Here is a 22,100-nt window from a genome sequence, read left to right on the forward strand (position 1 = left end):
GTAAATATTTATTCTCACCAGCGAGAAACGAGTCCGATATCATCTCTGATTCCTATGAACTCGATTCATGGTAGCAACGACGACGGCAACGAGATCTGCTGACACCGGTGGTGATGAGGAATTACGCCGGCGATTGGCATCCATTTTCCAGACGAAGGTTGTGAAATCCAGATGAATTCAGCATTAATACACTTTAAAATACAATTCAAAATGAGGCATTATTACATACAACATCGATAAAACCATCATGCATTTTCAGAGCATCATAATAAACTTAAAATCAAATCACACACACTCACCTATCAGAGTCAAGTTAACTGCAATTAGAATGATGATATTACACACAACTGAATCAACTTAATAGCAAAATCTGATATGTTGTATCTGATATAACCAGATAAATTATTCAATTTAACATGTTAAATAGTTACAAACTAACATGTCATATATATATATAACTATTTCAAATAAATATCTATTATTAAAAATTTACTTCAATTTCAAAAAAAAAATAGTTATTGATAGTTAATGGCAAGATCTAACCTAGATAACACGAAGAGAGCTTTATCATAATTAAAAACACAATTTAGATGATGTATTCCTAACAGCAAACCACCAAAACGTACAGCTCTGACGAAAAACAACAAAAAGCATTTGCAATGAAAAGAAAAATGAAATTACACACAAGTGAATCAAGTTAAGAGCAAAATCTAGAAGTTAGATCGCAAAGAATCGATGAAAAAAATGAAACGTACAGAAAATATAGAGATTAAATCTTACAGAGATGATGCTAGGGCTTCTATTAAGTCGGAGTGGTTGTTTCCAGTAGTGTTTGAAGTTAGCTTTTGCGGTGGCGGAGGTGGTGGTGGAGATGGTGGCGGCGTCAGCGGTTGTAGGTCCCTTTTCTCGGAGGATCGAGAACAAACCTAAACCTTGTTATACTAACCCACTAGCGAGTGCGGAATCCAAGCTAGCGGGCAAACCGGGATGATGCAAGAACAAACACAAGAACACACAAAGTTCACCGATTAACACCACTGTATTAATACGTATGAAGGTTTACGGTTACAAGCACAATGTTTACAATCTTGTTTGCAAACTCTCTAAAGTGTGTGTGTGTGTGTTTTCCAGCAGAGTTTCTCTAACTCTCCAAATGTGCTTCTCCCTTACACTAACACACTGCATGGGTATTTATACCCATACACAGCAAGTCTTGGTCGAAGGATCGATAGATGGTCCGAAGGATCATCTGTCGATGACAATGTGTCCGAAAGATCAGCATGGACATCGAAGGATCATCCTTCGATGCCTAATGGTCGAACCATGGTCGAACCATATCTTTCGAGCACCTCGAAGGATCAGTTGTATCCTTCGAGGCTATCCTTCGATCCAGACAACATCATGTTGTCCAAGTCAAACTAGGAGGATAGTTGACTTGGTCAACTTACAGACTGATTTAGGACATCGTTTACATACAGACCGAATACAGACAAAGTACAGACACAAGTGCACCAACAAACTCCCCCTTGGCTGTAGCTTTGTCTTTATCTTGTCTTTATCTTCTATAGATGTAGACTTGTCTCGAACTTCGACAGTCTTTGGTCTTCGAGTTTCCAAAACTCTGATGTCCTTTCAAGTCTTCATGGTCGGAGGATCTTCAAAGTCTTCACGTCTTGAAAGCAGAGAGTGTATCAACAAACTACCCGTATCATGTAGGCAGTGTGTTAACAAACTCCCCCTTAGCATAAGCTCCCCCTTGAGTTATGCTCGTGAAATACTTTAACTTTATGAAGTGAGATCCTTGTGGTGTTGATGATGGCCAGCGGCAACTCGATCATCTTCATCTTTAGAGCGCCTTCTCGTCGTGTCTTCATTCCAAAGCTTGTCATCGACCATGTTCTCCTAGCCTTTAGAATCTGCACATGCAAGAAATCTAAACGCGTAATGAGAACAACTGCTTGGAACATAGTATAAGCAAATGACACACGAATGACCATGTCACAATCAAGCACCGTCCGACAGTTTGAAAGTTTAATAAATTTGTCAATTTAAGTCTTTAACTTTCAAAACTTGCAAATTTTGACCGTTTATGAAGATTTAGTCAATTCGGTTTTCGTTCAGGTTTCAGGTAACGAAGACTCGAGCTCCAACATCGTACGATCGAAAATAAAGTAGAAATAAAATCTTTTTGGCTTTTATAAAGTTTATATTAAAACACGCCTAAAATCTTTTTGGTATTTTTGAAAGAAAAAGACAACAATTTAAAATCCTTTGAGTGTTATCAAACGACATCACCGCTAATGTCGTGCTGATATGCACCAAACGACGAAACTGTTTAAAAAAGAAAACAAATAAAAGTTAAACAGTAAATAAATATATACAAACATTCTTTTTGCGAGTTTCGAGGGTAAGAGAATCATATCAGTGTACGGTCATGCCAAAACACTCTTGTTGTTCAGTTAGTTAACATTAAGATAAGCATCCTATAACAATTATCGGTATTGTTGTCCACTTAAGCTCAACTTATCAGATGTAATCATGGCGAGAGGATACGTTAAGGTATGATTTATACTTACCAACCGGTGTTCATCCACATCACGACACATTCCCGTATCAAGGTATGCACGAGAGTTCATCTTACCGGTGAGTATACCGATTATCATCTGTTTGACCGTATAAATTGTGAGATACTCACTTATTTTGATTTGAAAACAAGTCCTTTGTGATATAATCACTTATTGATGAGGAACTTGATTTTCGTATGCATGAGGGCACAGGTGCAAGTCCGTGAACAGGTCAGTACTTCCGTACAGCAGAGAGACGAACTTGACACCCGGATAAATGTGATATTTTATCACTTATTTGATTTGGACATGTGATTGTTTATCACTTATTGAGGTCGAATGCAGTATGCAATATGTACACGTATGTATAGTATCATGGAAGATCTAGACTTGCGTCCCCGTTATTTTTCGGTAAAAGATACAACCATGATACCCAGATGATAAGCAGCATAAAGACCGAATATCTCAGAACCTCGGCAATCTATCAAACGAAATTTCGGTACTAAGACCATATGCCAATGAATGGTTCCCACCTGATCTTTAGTCGATTAAGATTTATATCACCCTGCACACTTTAAAATGATTGTGAGCCTACCGATACATCTTATATAGAGCTGCTTATCGTTTTGCATTTAAGGTTTAAAGAGGTTTGGATAGACCACTGATGTACTATCATTTTCTCTTTTGCTCGCCAGGAAACTCATTTTTGTTTTTCTATTGTTTTTGTGTTTTTGAAATTTTTCGATGTTTTTGTATTTTCCGATTTTTGGATTTACTCCCCCTAAAATCAACAAACTAAGATAAATTTAAAAACACACAAAGATATTTACAAAAATGATTTTCCGATGTTGGTTTACTCTTGCTTGACCTTAATGCCATTTACCAATAATAAGAAGTCAAATCTAGATTTGTCAAAAGCTTTGGTAAATAAGTCGGCACGTTGGTCATCGGTGTGGACCTTAACAACATCGATTAGCCTTTTCTCAAAGCAATCACGTATGAAGTGATATTTGATTTCGATGTGTTTGGTCTTTGAATGCTGCACAGGATTTCTAGTGATATCTAAAGCAGCAGAATTATCAACGTAAATAGGAGTAGTTAGGAATTCAAAACCGTAGTCCCGCAATTGTTGTTGGATCCAAAGAACTTGTGAACAACAACTTGAGGCAGCAATGTATTCAGCTTCGCATGTTGATGTAGCGACACACGTCTGCTTCTTGCACTGCCAGGTGACTAGGCGATTTCCTAAAAACTGACATCCAGCCGTTGTGGATTTGCCGTCGATTTTACATCCGCCAAAATCAGAATCACTGAATGCGACCAAGTCAAAGTTATTATCCCTAGGATACCACAGACCGGTGTCTGGATAAGCCTTCAAATAACGAAAAATCCTTTTGACAGCTGCAAGATGTGAGGCCTTCGGATTGACTTGATATCTGGCAAGCAGGCATGTTGGGTACATTATATCTGGCCTTGATGCTGTGAGATACATAAGGGATCCGATCATCGCGCGATAGTATGAAGGGCTAACAGGTTCACCCTTCAAGTCAGGAGTAATTCCATGATTAGTTGGCAATGGGGTACCAATAGGCGCTGCATCGGACATCTGGAACCGGCTCAAGATGTCTCCAACATATTTAGTCTGATGGATGAATATCCCAGACTTCGTTTGTTGCACTTGTAGGCCCAAAAAGAAATTCATTTCCCCCATAGCACTCATCTCGAACTTATCCTGCATGATGCGCTCGAAATTCCTACACAAAACATCATTAGTAGAACCGAAAATAATATCATCAACATATACCTGAACCAGAAGAAGATCTCCATCTTGTTCTTTGATGAAGAGAGTACAATCGATAAGACCTCTTCGAAAACCGTTCTCCAGCAGATATGTAGATAAGGTTGCATACCAAGCTCGTGGCGCTTGATGAAGACCATAGAGAGCTTTGTTGAGCAACCAAACCCGATCGGGATGAACAGGATCTTCAAAACCTGGAGGCTGTTCGACATATACCTCTTCTTCAACCACACCATGTAAAAATGCACTTTTGACGTCCATCTGGTAAACCTTGAATCCTTTGAATGAGGCATAAGCCAGAAAGATCCGAATAGCTTCCAGACGTGCAACTGGTGCATAGACTTCGTTGTAGTCGATTCCTTCTATCTGACGAAAACCTTGAACGACTAAACGAGCTTTGTTCCGAATAACTACTCCACGGTCGTCTTTCTTGCACTTGAAGACCCATCGAGTGCCAATCTTCTTGTAATTCTCAGGCTTTTCAACAAGCTTCCAAACACCCAGCTTGTGAAATTGCTGTAATTCTTCCTGCATGGCTTCAACCCAAGCACTGTCTTTCAATGCTTCCTTCCACGACTTTGGTTCTTCTTGTGACACGTAACACGCGAAGGACCAGTCATTTTGTTGACCAGATTCTCTTATAGCTGAATACAAACCAGCATTCCGGTTGTTTCTCAGCTGATTACGCGTCTGCACCCCGCGATGGACATCTCCTATGATATTCTGCTGGGGATGGGTATCGTGAATCCGCATTTCAGGATTATCTGGCACACGTGCATTGATACCCAAATTGTTCAGATTAAGATCAACAACCAACTCCACACCAGGAATGTGGTTAGAAGTGGATGCATTCCCTTCAGCAGTATCTATATTCTGCGTATGAGGTGTATCCCCAGAGGCACCTTGAACAGGAGCAGCTGGAGCTGAAGATCCTTCGGCTGCATCATGATATTCATCATCTTCAGAAGAGTCATTATAATCAGCAGCATCTTCATAAACCTCATTTTGAACCATATTGTTGACTGACGTAGAAGCTTGAGGATCAACAACAATAGGTCTAACCAGTGGCGAGACAGCAGCGTTGTCACTTTCCAACAACATTCGAGCCGCTGCTGATTCTTCGTCAAAGGTTGGCAGATTGAAGGAGTCAAATAGCCCATCATAATCGAACATCCACGGATCACCCGGAGCCCTAACAGGACTCGTGTACCTTTGAACCCTAACTTCACTCCATAGCTCAATCTTTTTGGTAGCTAGATTCCAAACACGAAAATTTGGAGTTGCATATCCAAGGAAGAAACCCTCGATAGCTCGTGCACCAAACTTTCCATCCGGTTCAATCATAGTACAAGGAGCACCAAACGGTTCAAGGTAAGAAAGATCCGGTTTCCTTCTCTGAAGGAGTTCGAAGCAAGTCTTGCCATGTCTCTTAACTGTAAGAACTCTGTTCAACGTGTAGCAAGCAGCCGATACAGCCTCTCCCCAGAATTGAATAGGGAGTTCCGACTCTACTAACATTGTTCTTGCAGTTTCAATAATAGTTCGATTCTTCCTCTCAGCGACACCATTTTGTTGTGGAGTATAACGAGAACTGTACTCATGAAGAATTCCTTTAGAAGTACAAAACTCATCCATAACTTGATTCTTGAATTCTGTTCCATTGTCGCTTCGGATCCTTTTCACTTTCAACGTATAGAGATTTTCCAACATTGTAAGAAGATCCTTGAGGATGCCAGGAGTTTCACTCTTGTGTGCCATAAAAGATACCCACGAAAATCTAGAGTAGTCATCAGTAACTACTAAACAATAAGCATCACCAAACGTTGTCTTGTGTTTCATAGGTCCAAATAGGTCCATATGAAGACGTTCGAGAGGCATGCTGACAGTGTTGATTTTCTTCAAGGGGTGAGACTTCTTCGTTTGCTTCCCCTTTTGGCACGAGACACAGATATCTTGTAGATGAAAACTTCTTACAGGCACACCATTCACAAGATTATTTTTCACCAAATGGTTCATTTTTCTCAAGTGAATGTGTCCCATTCTTCTGTGCCAAGATATAGACTCCTTTTCTGTGGCTTTTGAGACAAAACAAGTAACTTGTGCAGATGTTGTAATCGCCTGGCTCATGTCGAGAATATAAAGATCATTAACTCTCGGAAGAACCATTCTTGTGGATTCAGCAGAACCCGGAGCCGATAAGAGAACCCATTCTTGTGGAATTTTGAAACCAGGCTTCAGCACATAACAGCCAGCATCATCAAAAATCACTGAGAACTTTTTATCGCAGATTTGCGACACACTGAGAAGATTGTGATCAATTTGCTTCACATAATTGATCTTATCAAAGCACACGATGCCATTGGAGATACTTCCTTCTCCAGTGATGTACCCTCCTTTATCACCCGCAAAAGCAACATACCCTCCTCTAATATTTCTCACGTCATACAGGAGCCGTAAGTCGCCAGTCATGTGCCTGGATGCTCCACTATCAACAATCCAATGACTATTAATAGTTCCTCCTAGAACATCCTGCACATGTCAAATAAACACATCAGTTGAGAATGGGGACCCAAGCCTTAGTGGTCTTGGGTCGTCCCTTGGCATCACGATACGTAAGCTCTATCTCTTGATGGTTTTCAAGAACAACTGCTCCCCCTGAACTGTCACCCGACTTAGGTAACCAAGTTTGTCTGTGCCTACCAGTTTTTGAAGATTCTGGTTTAACAGGTTGTGACACACTTGGTTCCTTCTGAACTGTTTTAACTTCAGATTTTAAAGCTTTTTCAACAGTTTTTATGTTCTTACGTCGTTGTTTAGTTTCTTGTTCTTTTACAGTTCGTTTATCTTGTTTAGGTGAAACTGACCGACGTTGAGGGTGAACTGTTTCAGGTGAAGCCTTCTCAACTAACTTCTTCTTTGGAGCATTTGGGCAATTTCTGATAATGTGCCCAATTTCTCCACATTTGAAACAAGTTCTCCTTTCAACAGACTTAGGAGAACTTGATCGACTACCAGATGTTGAGGTCGTGGACCCAGAGGTACTAGCCTTTTCATCACACCCGTTTGTGTGTTGAGTGTAATTGTTATCACTGTTTCGTTTTAAGATTGTGACTTGTTTTACAAAATCTGTATTAGATTTGTTTTCAAAAGTTTCAATCTTATCAGTACCCTTGGATGACACAAACTTGACATCCTTTTCTTTCTTTTGAACTCGAGCTCTTGTTGTTTCAGGCTTTTGAGCTCGATTGATTGGTTGTTTACCTTTAGAAGCACTAGGTTGTAGAGTGGTTGAAGATTTCTGATTCCTAAACTGTTTTCTAATTTCAGATTTAGGAATTGGATCACATTGTGTTACCACAATTCCTGGTAGAGTTTTTCCCAAAAATTTGTTTGTATTGTCTTCAAAGACTTTATCAATCAAAGATTTATTTACATTTTTAATTGGAAAAACGTGATCTGAATAGATTTTACTATCTCCAACCAAGGTATACAACACATTACTGCTTTTAACAGTAGACACCGCCTTCTTTTCAACCTTGACAGGATCAATCACTTGCTCTTTAACAGATGAAGCCTCAGGAGTATCAGGATCACAAAGGATGTGATTCTCTCGTGGAATATCTACTCCTTTCATCTTGCTAAGTGATTTATCCTGATCACTTACAGCCACTTCTGATTCATCATCCGATGTCTCATAGTCCTCGATAATTGGAGGACTTTGTTTCATGGATGGTGAAGTTTCTTGTTCCTTAGGGGCTGTGTTTGAAGAACTGTCCGATTTGAACCCTAGGCCAGTAGAAAATTCCTCAAAGTTCAAAGGCACACTGGGTTCATACCGAGGCAATTCCTCTTCATCAGGCATCTTGGTATAGTTGTCCATCAAAGGGGGTGGACATGCCTTATACCCTACACCTTTCACGTTACCTTTCAGTTGTTGAACGTCTATGATGTGATCAAGCACAAATCGGGAGTTAGAATAACTATCCAATTTCTGTTTGATCGCATCATGCTTGCATTGGGCAATGGCTAATTGCTTCTTAGTTTCTTCCACAAGGTTAATATACTCATTTATACTTACTTGTTTGTGGTAAACTACTTTGTTAACCTCGGACACATTTTTCTTTAATGTTTCTATTACAGATTTAAATTCTTTTTCATTCCGGGTTAAAGCCATGTTTGCCTCTTGGCATTTTGACAGTTCAATAACCAAATTCTGATTATGACTATGAAGCTTTTCTGATTCAAGCTTCATCTCTGCACATGATTTACAAATACTAGGAGCAGGAGGTTCAGAAGTTACCTGACTAGTAGAGGCTGAACCATTTGCCATAAAGGCAGTTTGAAAAGAAAAAGCTCCATCTTCAGAGAATAGCTTTTCCATTTCCATTGATGTATCAGCAGCCTTCCTAATCAGAATTGATTTCTGACATTTAAGCTCATCAGCTTCATTCAGTAGCTCCTGTATATCATCATCTCCTTCTTCATTCACATCAGGCTCTGAGTGATTATCCCCAGAAACAGAGCCTTCTTCATCCGAACTGCCCGAATAACCAGAACTGTCATCGCTCCCAGAAGATTCTTCTTTATGAACCTGCTCGATGACTTTAGCATACAATGCAGTTCCACTTCCTTGATCACCTTCACCAAACTGCACTGACCAGTCACATCCTTCATCAGCTTGAACAGCCAAAGCCCGATTGTGATTGGTAGCTCCAGGCTGTCCCTGATTGTTATTCACTGCCACCATCCTCCGTTCACGGTTTTCTTGTTGGGCATTCGCATTAGTCTGGTTTCTGAACGGGTTGTGATTGCCGTGTTTTGTTGGTCGAGTGCACTCACGTTTAAAGTGCCCTTTCTCGCCACAATTAAAGCACGTGACGGCATTAATATCAAACCCATACTTCGTGTTTTTCTTTCCTTCCAACGAAGTTCTTCCAGTTCGTGCCATGAAATCTTTTGCCCTTCTAACCGCACTAGCAAAAGCCCATTTAATATCCATCAACTCCATTTCTTCCTTGTCGATCTGATCATAATCTTCATTGGTCATGTTGATGTTTCCAAGCTGACCAGCTACCAAACCACAGTAAGCACTGACCATGGTGTTGATAATTTCCATATGTTCCTTAGCAACTTCAATGCTAAGGTGTGAAAGATTTGAGTTGTCGACTCGGATTGTGTGATGACTTTGGGGTTGAGGTTGAGGATTGCTTGTATAGTGAGCTTGCTGTTGTTGTTGTTGAGGTTGTGGTTGTGGCTGTGTTGGAACAGGAATGTAAGACCTCGGATCGAATTGAGGTTGTGGTGGAGCAGCTGTTGATTGAGGAAATGGAAAGGAACTCGTATTGGACACAAAAGCAGTTTGAAGCTTCGGTTGCTGAACAGAACTAGCTGAAGGACCAAAACCAGGCAAATACATTTCTGTATTTTGAGGAGCTGGAGCACGCCTTGCTTTCCTAATTTCTTCATCATTTTTATGTTCCAGCTTCTGAATGAACTCATAGATGTTAATCTCATCTAGAGCTTTAGTATGCTTCAACAGCTCAATAAACGAACTCCATTTTGGGGGTAGGGCGTCAGCAAACCTGTTCACCATGTCTTGTTGAGTAGCTGCCACCCCATAAGCACACATTTCACTAATCAAATGATAGAAACGTGTGGTCATATCATTCAGAGTCTCGTTTTCCAAAAACTGGAAAGATTCAAATTCTTTCTTCAACAAATCATGCCTAGACTTTCGAGCAGCTGCATTGCCTTCTCCTCTAGCAACTAAGGCATCCCACAATGCTTTCGTGGTCTTGCAATATGAAAACTGATGGTAGATGTCTTTGTTGAGTGCTTGAGTAAGTATGGCATATGCCTTTTTCTCCAATTCATAAGCCTTCTTGTCATTTTCAAGCATATTGGCGTAACCTTCTGAAGTGGATGCTCTACTTTCAAGACTTTCATTGAATGCATTGACAAAACACATCCAAAGGTCGGTGCTTTGTCCTTGAACATATGTGTGAAAGCGGCCTTTCCATGACGGAAAATCGTTCATGTGGTTCAGCTTTGGTGGACGATTGTTACTGCCTGTTTCACTCTCACTAATCAGAAGATTCTGAAGACTTTGACTTTGATTGGATACCAAAGCCCATTGACACGAACTTATTGATTGTTGTTGTTTTGGAATGGCACTCGTCATATATTCAGCCATCGACATCTGTTTCAGATCTGGTTGTGGATCCGTACTCCAATCCCAAGGACTTGTGCAACTCATTGTGATCAAAAATTAACAAATAACCTACACACCACAAACTGTTAACAACAAACAGGCAACAATTGAAGGATACAATCTGATCGAAAGATCAAGACTTGTTCGAAGGATCAACAGTGATCGAAAGATTACTGTTGAGTTTCGAGCAATAGTCTTCGAAAGATTCTCAATGAAAGATCCTTATCTTTCGACTGATTATCACGAAAGATTCAATGTTCGAAAGATTTATATCTTTCGAATACTGATCTCGAAGGATTCACAATGAAAGATCCTTATCTTTCGAGACGTATCCTTATCTTTCGGACAACCAACTTTCGAAAAGATTCCAACTACGAAGGATAACCCTTAGACTTCGAAAGACTACTCGAAGGATGCTTATCTTTCGAGCTGCCTTTGATCGAAAGATGTCGAAGGATATCTTTCGATGTCGAAGGATATCTTTCGACAGCTCTGACACACTGACACAAAGTACGACGGGTTGGTGAAAAAGGTGATGTGTTGATGTACCAACTTTCGGCAGAAAGGATGGTTCTGCAACAACTTTTCACCAAACAATTGACTTTCAAAAATTTTTGCCAAAATAAGCAACCTTATCTTCAAGAACTGGTCACCGGAAACACACCGGAGATATGGCCGGAAAAATCAAGGTTTCACAAAAACGATTTTTATGTTACCCAAACCGACCCCGAACACTCCCGATAGGTTTAGTACGCGTTTTTATGCAGAAAACTACCAAAAACGGGTGCTAAACCAAGTGTCCAAACACACCAAGAACTTGAACAAACCGGTTTTAAACAAGGTAAAGAGCGTGGCTCTGATACCACTTGTAGGTCCCTTTTCTCGGAGGATCGAGAACAAACCTAAACCTTGTTATACTAACCCACTAGCGAGTGCGGAATCCAAGCTAGCGGGCAAACCGGGATGATGCAAGAACAAACACAAGAACACACAAAGTTCACCGATTAACACCACTGTATTAATACGTATGAAGGTTTACGGTTACAAGCACAATGTTTACAATCTTGTTTGCAAACTCTCTAAAGTGTGTGTGTGTGTGTTTTCCAGCAGAGTTTCTCTAACTCTCCAAATGTGCTTCTCCCTTACACTAACACACTGCATGGGTATTTATACCCATACACAGCAAGTCTTGGTCGAAGGATCGATAGATGGTCCGAAGGATCATCTGTCGATGACAATGTGTCCGAAAGATCAGCATGGACATCGAAGGATCATCCTTCGATGCCTAATGGTCGAACCATGGTCGAACCATATCTTTCGAGCACCTCGAAGGATCAGTTGTATCCTTCGAGGCTATCCTTCGATCCAGACAACATCATGTTGTCCAAGTCAAACTAGGAGGATAGTTGACTTGGTCAACTTACAGACTGATTTAGGACATCGTTTACATACAGACCGAATACAGACAAAGTACAGACACAAGTGCACCAACAGCGGTGGTTGAGAGAAGCTAGGGTTTGAAAGTGAGATGTAGTTCTGTTTGAAACACCGTGTCAATTATTAGATATTTTTTGGAAAAAAATGCCCCTGTTCCCTAGTTCCCCACTTTTTTAGTGTTCCCCAATGAACTCTCCCCTATATATATATATATATATAAATAAATAAATAAAAAATAATATGTAGGGGTATTTTAGTCTTTTAATGAAAAACTAACAGAAAATTCAAACAAAGTTAAAAAATTGGACTCAGATGGTTAAGAAAAGTGGCTATAGGGACTCAGGGCATTAAACATTTTGATTTTGGAATCAAGTAGTTAAAACCAGTAAAACACAGGGACTCAAAAAATAATTTACCCTAAAATATATATACTTCACTCACATCAAGTTTTTGGCGCTGTTGCTAGGGACGCAACATGTCTTGAGAACGATTCGAGTTACTTATTTTGTAATTTGTGAAAATTGTATAATGTTTTTTTCTCTACTTGTTTTATTTGCCTTTGTGTGATTATTTGAAAAAAAATAATTATTTGCTTGTTCTTTTTATATTTGTATACATAGTGCAATCCTTTAAACTTTTGAAAGTAGTTGGACTGTTACCATCATAAGATGCGACTAAGGCATTTGGGATCAAAGGTTGACGTGCAATTACTATCTTGAAAGGACTCATCCCCGTTGTCTCGCTTTTCTACATCTTTTAAGATAATTGTGAAACATTTAAAAGTTTAGACAAATCTCATTGGTTAGAACTTACATAGTGGCGAAGGTACAACTCAAGTAGCGAGCGGACCCGTTCTGTCTGTTCGTCCTTTTGGTGATGAAATCAGTTCAATCGCAAACCAGTAAAGGCAACTAGTCTGACCAGCCCATCCAAACTGACCGGTTTGGTATGTCATTATCCAAAACTATTGTGGGCGGTCTTACCTATTATTTAAAACCAATTTAACTACACTTATCATCGTATATTATCATTATTTGATTAGTGATTGCACTATATTTCATTATTTTAAAACACATTGACATAGGTAGACGTTGAACGAGCGATAGTTATACGTAGGGGTGTAAACAAGCCGAGTCGAGCCCGAGCTCGACTAGGCTCGAGCTCAGCTCGTCAAGTTTTTTGAAGCTCGAGCACCACCACGGCCACCATTATCATCCCCACCACTACAGCATCATCATCTCCACTGCACCACCACCACCACCATTCGCACCATCCTCATCACCACACACAACTCTACCATTCCAACCAACTTAAACAAACAAATATATCTCCAATTTACCCAAAATCATGTCAACAGGTGATTAATTTGCTATAAAACAAAAAAGTCAAAATTAGGGTTTATAACATATTTAGGGTTTTTTCTTACCATAACATCATAAATTGAACCAGTTAATGCATCATCAAACACAATTCTACTGAATCCAACCAACTCTCCGGTCATAGGAGTTGACGAAATGACTCGCCGGCAACAAGTTCGACGGAAAGAATGGTTGCAGGTACTACAAACGACGGAACTGTGAGAAACGGTGGAACGAATGGTTGCAGGGAATATTGGGGGAGTTGGTGGCCGTCGGTGGCGGTGGCGGACGAATGGTTGCAGGAATACACAGATCTCATAATTTGTTAGGATTTATATCGGATAAACTTGTGGATATGAATATTGGGGGCGTTGGTGGCCGCAGGTGGCGGTGGCGAAGTAGTGGTTTGTAGTTGTTGATATTATATTGCCAGCGAGAGGTGGTGGTGATGGTGGTCGTTTGGTTGAGAGAGAGAGAGAGAGATAAGGAAGTGAGAGAGAGAGAGAGATGAGGAAGAGAGGAGAGTAACCAGTGTCGGGTCGTGTGTCTGATATAATATATATATATATATATATATATATATATATTAATAAAAAATAATATGTAGGGGTATTTTAGTCTTTTAATGAAAAACTAGCAGAAAATTCAAAAAGAGTTTAAAAAATTGGACTCAAATGGTTAAAAAAAGTGGTTGTAGGGACTCAAGTGGTTAAACATTTTGATTTTGGAATCAAGTTGTTAAAACCAGTAAAACACAGAGACTCAAAAAGTAATTTACCATAAAATATATATACTTCAATCACATCAAGTTTTTGGTGCCGTTTCTAGGGACGCAACATGTCTCGAGAACGATTTGAGTTACTTATTTTGTAATTTGTGAAAATTGTATAATGTTTTTTTCTCTACATGTCTTATTTGCCTTTGTGTGACTATTTGAAAAAAAAATAATAATGTAGTAAGTAGGCAAGACCGGATATCAATCCATGGAAATATGCTGCAACTTTCAATATTGAACCTCTATCGACTCCTAGCCTATTTTTAATTGAGATTTGGGATTTTTAACTTAAAATTAACTGACTGATGAACTGACTGAACAACAGACAATGATGAGAAAGAACTACCTAGACTTCAAAAACCTATATCCATACAATAACCTCTAATCCTAATGAATGACTAGAACTTCAAATCTACTCAACAACCCCCCCCCCCTCCCCGCTAAGGATGTTAAACCAAAATAGAAGATGGAACAAAGTGATAAAATGCTAAATTGGAAACGACTCATCCTATCGACACCGAATCCCATAACATTCAGATTTAAGGCAACCCAGGTACCAAAATCCTCCAATTGTGAAGCTAAACCTGCTAAGATAACTGAGAACATAGGAAACTCTAAACGCAAATAAGGAGCAAGATTCGAGTTATCGTCATCTAGACTACCAACCAATGCCCAACTATTAACCTAGCAACCCTGACTCGTCTCCCGAGTTGCTAGTAAAAGATGCACACAATACTTAGTTGATTTCAATCAAATTAGTTAAACCTGAATTATGTATAATCTCGCTCGAGACTGGAAACCTAATAGATTAACGGACCTAGAATGATCTAAATAGTTCTAGACCAGACTAACAAATCACCTAACCAAACAATCAATCACAACCAACAAAATCATACAAATTCATAAACAAAAATCTAGTAGGAATCCGTAAATCATCATAATTTAGTCACTAAATCAAAAGAAAATAGTCAAAGCGTTAAATCATAGTTCATCTAGGCCTAGGTATCATGAAACGTTTAGCTATTCATGTTCAAAGTAACAAAAACGAAATCAAAATCAATCTCAAACATCATAATGATAAGTTCTAAACTCGTTAAAAGCATAAAACAAACCCGAGCAGCCTCCAATCTCAAATCCTCCACTCCCAAACCTTTTCAGATCTTTAATCACAACTCCAATATTCTCCCAAAACTGCTCTAGATTCTTTGATTATGAGTTACCCTCAAAACCAACCGCTCTAGGGCTAACCTTTGACAACTATAATTAACATAGGCAAAACGCAAGTAATGATAGTCAAACTCCATTGAGGTATATAAGTGAGTTCTAATACAAACCGTTAGTACAAGGTATCTTAACAAACTAACAATATTTTTCAATTTCGTCATCTTCTTGCGTCGACGACCTGTTGATGCACGGTTTGTGGACGCGACTCGACGCGAAGCGACTCGGCTAAAGAGATGACATTCCTCCTTCATATACGTTAAATGTACAAGCAAGGCCAAGTCACAAAAGCACAAGAAACAAAACCTTGGACTTAAACAGTTAACCAGATCGGCTGAATGAATGATCTGGGTTCAACATGTTTGGCGAAACTCACTTGGGCCCAAGCCCAAGTTGGCGAAACAGAAGGATATTGACGAAACAAGTTTGTTTCGTCAAAGCATGTTTCAATTTCGTTGACCATGATTATGTTTCGCCAAGATTATTCTGATTCGCCAAGCCTGATTTGCCGAAGCTTTGATTCGTTGATGCTGTTGGGTTGTATTGCTATAAATAGACTCTGTGGATAAGAAAGAAGACAGAGAACACAGAGAGAACACAGAGAGAACACAGAGAGTTTTTCTGTTGAGAGCACACACACACAAGTGTTTTAGAGGGTTTGCAAAATACTTTTGTAAACATAGATTTGTAATCGAACCTTTCATTCGTATTAATACAAGTGGTGTTAATCGGTGAATATTGCGTGTTGTGTTTGTGCGTGTTCTATCTCGGTTTGCCATTCCGGTTGGATTCCGCACAACCGGGTTGGTTAGTATACAAGGATTGGACGACTAGATCCTCCTAGCCGGACCTACAAGTGGTATCAGAGCCTTGGCTCTTCTCCTTGTTAAAACCGGGTGTTCTTGTGTTTTTTTTTTTTCGGGTTTAAAAGTTAATATTTTTCTGAAAAAATTTTTCCGGTTTGAATCTTGTTGTTTTTGCTTTGTGTTTTGTTAAAAACCTTGTTGAAATAATGTTTACATGATAAATATAGGTTTTTATTAAACATTGTTAGCAAAAGAATGTGTTCGGAAAGATTCGGGTGACCGGAAAACTCATAGTTTACCGGAAAGTTCATCTTGTTCTTCATCATATTCAAGTGATCTTCATAAAAATAACCTTTTTGATCTTTGAGGATAAGATTTGAAAGTTGTTTGTGTGTTGGTTATTGTGATAATATTAAAATAATACAAAGCTTACTTGTTTGGTGAAAAGCAGTGTGGGTAAGCCGAAAGGGGGTCTGTTGTGTCAGGAAGATAAAGTCAATCAGTTCACCAACCTCTGACATCTTTTTGACGAATCAGACTTTTGACGAAAGTGATCTGATTCGCCAAAAGGAAGTCGACGAAACAGAAAAATCATACTCACCTATTTCATTGACGAAACTGATCTTGGGCCACATGTTCTAATTCGTCAAAGCCCAATCTCTTTTAAGTCATTTCGTCAACTTTAAAACAAAAGTTGAAGAAACAAAATTCTTGAAGAAACAGGTCTCAATTTCGTCAACTTTGGGCTTGCAATCTATTTCACCAGACTTGTTATAAGCCCAAGATTCTAAGTCAAAAGCCCAAATTGTTTTATTTCGTCAAAGCCCAATCTCCTGTTTCGTTGACTTACTACATCAAATATCAAATATTATTTTTGTTTGTTTCGTCAAATTAATAGGTCAAAGGTAATTTCAGTTTCGTCGACCTTTGAGTGGTTGTTCTATCTCGTCAAACTCAAAAGAAATCACATAATCATTTTATTTCGTCAAGTTAAATTATAAATCTGTTTCGCCAAACATTTTGTTTCGTCGAAACACTTATAATTTTAAACAGAAGGTGTGCAAGTGTGACATAACTGTTTAATTTGAGTGTCATTTTCAGGTGATCATTTTTCTTTATCAAACATGAACCCGAGTTGGTGGGGAACTCCGGCTCCAGATAGTGGAAAATACACAAATACAAGTTCATCTCCCTCATGGTGGGGTACACCGGCTCCAGATAGTGGAAAGTACCCAAATACAAGCCTATCTCCCTCATGGGCCGAATCTCCGGTGTCGACATCTTCGCAAGCAAATGCCATATCGACAGGTCAATGGGCATTAGTATCAAATCAAACTCCGAGCATTCAAAGTATCTTATTGAGCAAAAGCGAAACCGGAAGTTTGAATCGACCTCCAAAGTTGATGCACTTAAACGAGTATCCGGGTTGGGTTGATAGATTTCGTACATACGTTCTTGGTCAAAATACCGAACTGTGGATACGTTTCACTACAGATTTTGATCAAGCTATAGAGGTTGCTGCTTCATCTACTGCTACGTTTGCCGATCTTCCTGAAGATCAAAAGAAAACGTATGATCTGGAAAAGAAAGCATACGCCATTCTCACTCAGGCGTTAAGCAAAGATATCTACCACCAGTTTGTCAGTTTCAAGACAACGAAGAAGTTGTGGGACGGGTTGAAAACCAGAGGGGTAGGGAATGAAGCAACACGTCAATTGCGACACGATCTACTCAAGAAAGAATTCGATGGCTTCACGTGTATGGATAAGGAATCTTTGGGAGATATGACAAGCCGGTTTTATCACTTACTTACAGAGTTGGGCAATTTTGGAGTAGTGACAACTACAGCAGAGGTGGTGAAGAAGTTTGCTGATGCATTGCCTCCCCAATGGAATAGTTTCTTGGAGATTTTGAAGTATAACGGGGTTTTGGGTACTACAAACATCAACGACTTCGTGCAACTTTTAGAGAACACAGAGAGAACACAGAGAGTTTTTCTGTTGAGAGCACACACACACAAGTGTTTTAGAGGGTTTGCAAATACTTTTGTAAACATAGATTTGTAACCGAACCTTTCATTCGTATTAATACAAGTGGTGTTAATCGGTGAATATTGCGTGTTGTGTTTGTGCGTGTTCTATCTCGGTTTGCCATTCCGGTTGGATTCCGCACAACCGGGTTGGTTAGTATACAAGGATTGGACGACTAGATCCTCCTAGCCGGACCTACGACTAGATCCTCCTAGCCGGACCTACACGACCCGCAATTTTTCTTAGTATTGACCTCGGCGGCGAGTTGTTGCATGTTTTCAGTCATTAAGAATGTGGTTGCTGACATTAAACCTTTTTGTAATAGAATGGGACAAACATGGAAGTTGTTGAAAATTAGCGTGATGGACACATAATTATTGTATGACCAAGAAAGACGTGCAATGTTTAGTTTGACACTTAACCCTAAGGATTTGACTTGAGCGTTTCTCTACTAGGATTTCAGGTGAATTTTATAAGTGATTTTATGTATTAAACTGTAACGCTTGGAAATCTTAACTTGAATAAATTTGAATAAAATGCTACGATTTGATCCACCTCAGTGAAAAGTATCCGATAAGAAGGCACAAGGTCACCAATTAAGTCAGTGGCCATCTGAAACTAATCAGTGAAAAGTATCTGATAAGAAGGCACAAGGACACATAAGCTGGTTCGACCAACAATAATACCTACTAGAAGTCAAAAGTGATTCAACAATATATCTATATCATATACAAATGAAGTAGGAAATTGATATATAAATCACATACAATCAAACAATGGAAAAGCTGGAAATGATGACAATTGAAATTGGAAACCCGTAAAACACAACAAATATAATCAACGGCCGCTAAAATAATAAGTTAGGTCCAATACGAACATTTAAATATAAGGTATATGTTAACTAACTAACAATCTTTTTCAATTTAGTCTTTGTCTTGGGTTGATGTCACGCGTTTTTCTATATTAGTGACTTGGCGGCCAATTGTTTCACGTCCTCTATTATTAGGGGGTGGGGGTGGTCACTAGTGATAGAATTCCATCACTCACAAGCACCCAATCAAGTTCCGCCATGTCATCAACCATTTTTCCATCACTCACAACCTTTTTTAGTGGCAATGGTCATCACTCACTACCACACCCAACAATTTCCCACAATCAACAATTACCCTCACAACATAAAATTCATCACGCGTTGAAGAAATCACGCGTTGATTATTCACGCGTTAAACTTCTATGGTGGCGGTGGGAATCACGGAACTTCAACGTTCCAGCCCGCCTCCCCTTAAGAATGCGGTTGATGAAGTTAAACCTTTTCATAGCAGAATGGGACAAACATTCCGTTTTTTGAAAATAAGCATGGTGGATTGTATCACCAACAGAGACCTGCAATGTTTTGTTTGACACGTAACGCTGAGGATTTGACTTGAGTTTTTGTTTGTTTGGATTACAGGTCAATTTTTGTGATTTTATGTATTAAACGTTAAGTCTGGAAACTTAACTTATATGATGTTGAATAAAATGTTATGATCTGATGCATCTCAGTGAAAAGTATCGGATTAGATTAGATGGAGAAAGGACACCAAGTCGGTGACCATCATTGACTTGCCAATTTATTATTTACTTCTTGATTTTCAAAAACATTATACATGTATTTAAAACTGATTTTTTTCTGATGATTTAAATCGTACAGGAAAATGGATGGAATTATGGTGATCATGCACAACACATAAGCCGCTTAATTAGACCAACAATAATACCTACTTGAAGTAAAAAGTGATTCAACAATACATCTATATCATATACTAATGAAACAGGAAATTGATATATAAATCACATACAATGAAACAATGGGAAAGCTGGAAATGATGACACTCTTAGCAGTAGTTTTAGTGAAGTAAAAATTATATAAGGGATCACAAAAGCAGTTCTCTATGGATGAGGTAGGGAAGGAATAGGAAAGTCCTTGGGCAACTCAGGAATGGTGGGTTTAGGCAGTTCATGGACTTCTGGAACCTTTGGTACTTCGGGTTTTGGAAGAGTTGGAAGCTCTGGCTTTGGAATTTCAGGAAATGTAGGCTTTGGAAGCTCAGGAACTTCTGGCTTCTGAACCACGGGGATCTCGGGCTTTGGAACCTCGGGAAGTGTAGGCTTGGGAATCTCAGGAATGGTAGGCTTTGGAACCACAGGGACCTCAGGCTTTGGAACCTCGGGAAGTGTAGGCTTGGGAATTTCCGGGATAATGGGCTTTGGAAGCTCCGGAAGTGTAGGCTTGGGAATCACGGGAAGTGTCGGCTTTGGAATCTCTGGAAGTGTCGGCTTAGGAAGATCGGGAACCTCCAAAAGATTACGTGGCTCTGCAAAGCGTTTTCCGCTGCCGGTTGATACTAAAGTGACAAACAACAATATCATGATGAACGAACTAACCTTGTAACAGGCCATTGATGTTATAAAAGGAGGAGATTAGAGCAGTATGAAGCTAGGAAAATATTTATATAGAATACGTGGTATGGGGGTAATGGTGATAAGTAGATGAGTTGGTTGAAACTGGTATAGAAATAGGAATGTTAGCTCAACTTCTCACCTGTACATGGTGAGTTGCCCATATGGTTGAAAAAACTGCATATTAGATTACTAATCTGGCAAGCTTCCATACAGTCCCTTTGATTTCTGCTAGCTAGTCAATTTAAATATATTAACTAATATTGTAGCAAGTTGTTTCTGGGTAAAAGAGACATAAATGATAATGTCAGACTAGTGTTTAAGATGTAAGGTTTTGTGGATATTGAATATATTTATCATGAAACAAATTTCAAATATGGTTTTATTTTCTACCACCAAAAGTGAAATTTCGGTTTTTATGTTTTTAATTTTCAATGAGGCATTTGCAGCAAGGCATTATATTCTGAATATTTAATACACATTATATTATTATGTACACACATATGGAATCATTTCCTCTCTAATTGTGAAGAAACACAGAACTAATTTTAAGGTTTATTAGTTAGATTTATGTTTCAAACATGAGGGTTAATCTTCTTAATCTTTCCTGAGCTCAAATGTGATCCTTCCTGCAAAACAATAACACACCGTTTAGCTCGTTAAGATGGGAATTTGGAGGTTTCCCTCTTAACCACTCTCCGACGTGATAATAAGTAACTGCTTTGAGGAAATTAAATGTGTGTTAGGAGTGAGAGTAGAGAGAATGTTTAACCTGTGCATGAAGGTCCCTATTTATATTTGGAGTGGTGTAGGAGGAGGTGGGCTGATGGGCCTTGGGCCCGAAGGCGACAACAAGGAATATCCTCTTTGTCTCTCTGGTGTTGACCGTTAGTCGCCTCTAGAAGATCTTCGATGACGGCGCACCTTGATTGGAGCCACGTGTCCGGGTTGTCGACCTTGTTGTCCTTCTGACATCAGCAGGTGACTGGAGATCGTGGGGCAGTTGTTGCCGCCCCCTGATTGGTGCCACGTAGGCGTCCTTGTGTACCTTTTGTCTCCTGCGCGATCGTTAATTAATCGTGGAGCACGATATGGTACAGCCTGCCGGACGCTGATTGGCTTGTTCTTCTGCCACTTGTACCTTTGATGCTTCCTGAAATGGCCATGCGCCGTTACCCTCGCGCGACCTTTGGTGTGTGTTCAAGTAGTCGGCGCAAGGTTCTGGGGTTGAGGGCTCTTATTCAGGAAGCTAAGTGTGAAACCTGATGTTATGTCTTGCCTGGACCTCGCGAGAGGCTTAGGTATTGTCTAAGTAGCTCGCGCGGGGTCTGTAGAATAATCAGGTTAGTGAATAAGGAGTATGGTTCAGCGTGCGACCTCATTGGTCTGCGCGGCTTTTCACTACTACACAAATGGGCAAAAGCGACCAAAATTTACGACCAACAAAAATGGTCGGAAATT

The 22,100-nt window shown here is 39.5% G+C and overlaps 1 protein-coding gene across 1 annotated transcript; it reads right to left on the bottom strand.

The window, feature by feature from the left end:
- Positions 1-20,129: 20,129 nt before the first annotated feature.
- LOC110944043 (protein PELPK1) lies at positions 20,130-20,639 on the bottom strand. Its single transcript, XM_022185765.1, has one exon. The coding sequence runs from the start codon at positions 20,637-20,639 to the stop codon at positions 20,130-20,132; it is 510 nt and encodes a 169-aa protein (XP_022041457.1).
- Positions 20,640-22,100: the final 1,461 nt, after the last annotated feature.

This window comes from Helianthus annuus, chromosome 2 (assembly GCF_002127325.2).
Source record: "Helianthus annuus cultivar XRQ/B chromosome 2, HanXRQr2.0-SUNRISE, whole genome shotgun sequence".
Classification (NCBI taxonomy): Eukaryota; Viridiplantae; Streptophyta; class Magnoliopsida; order Asterales; family Asteraceae; genus Helianthus; species Helianthus annuus.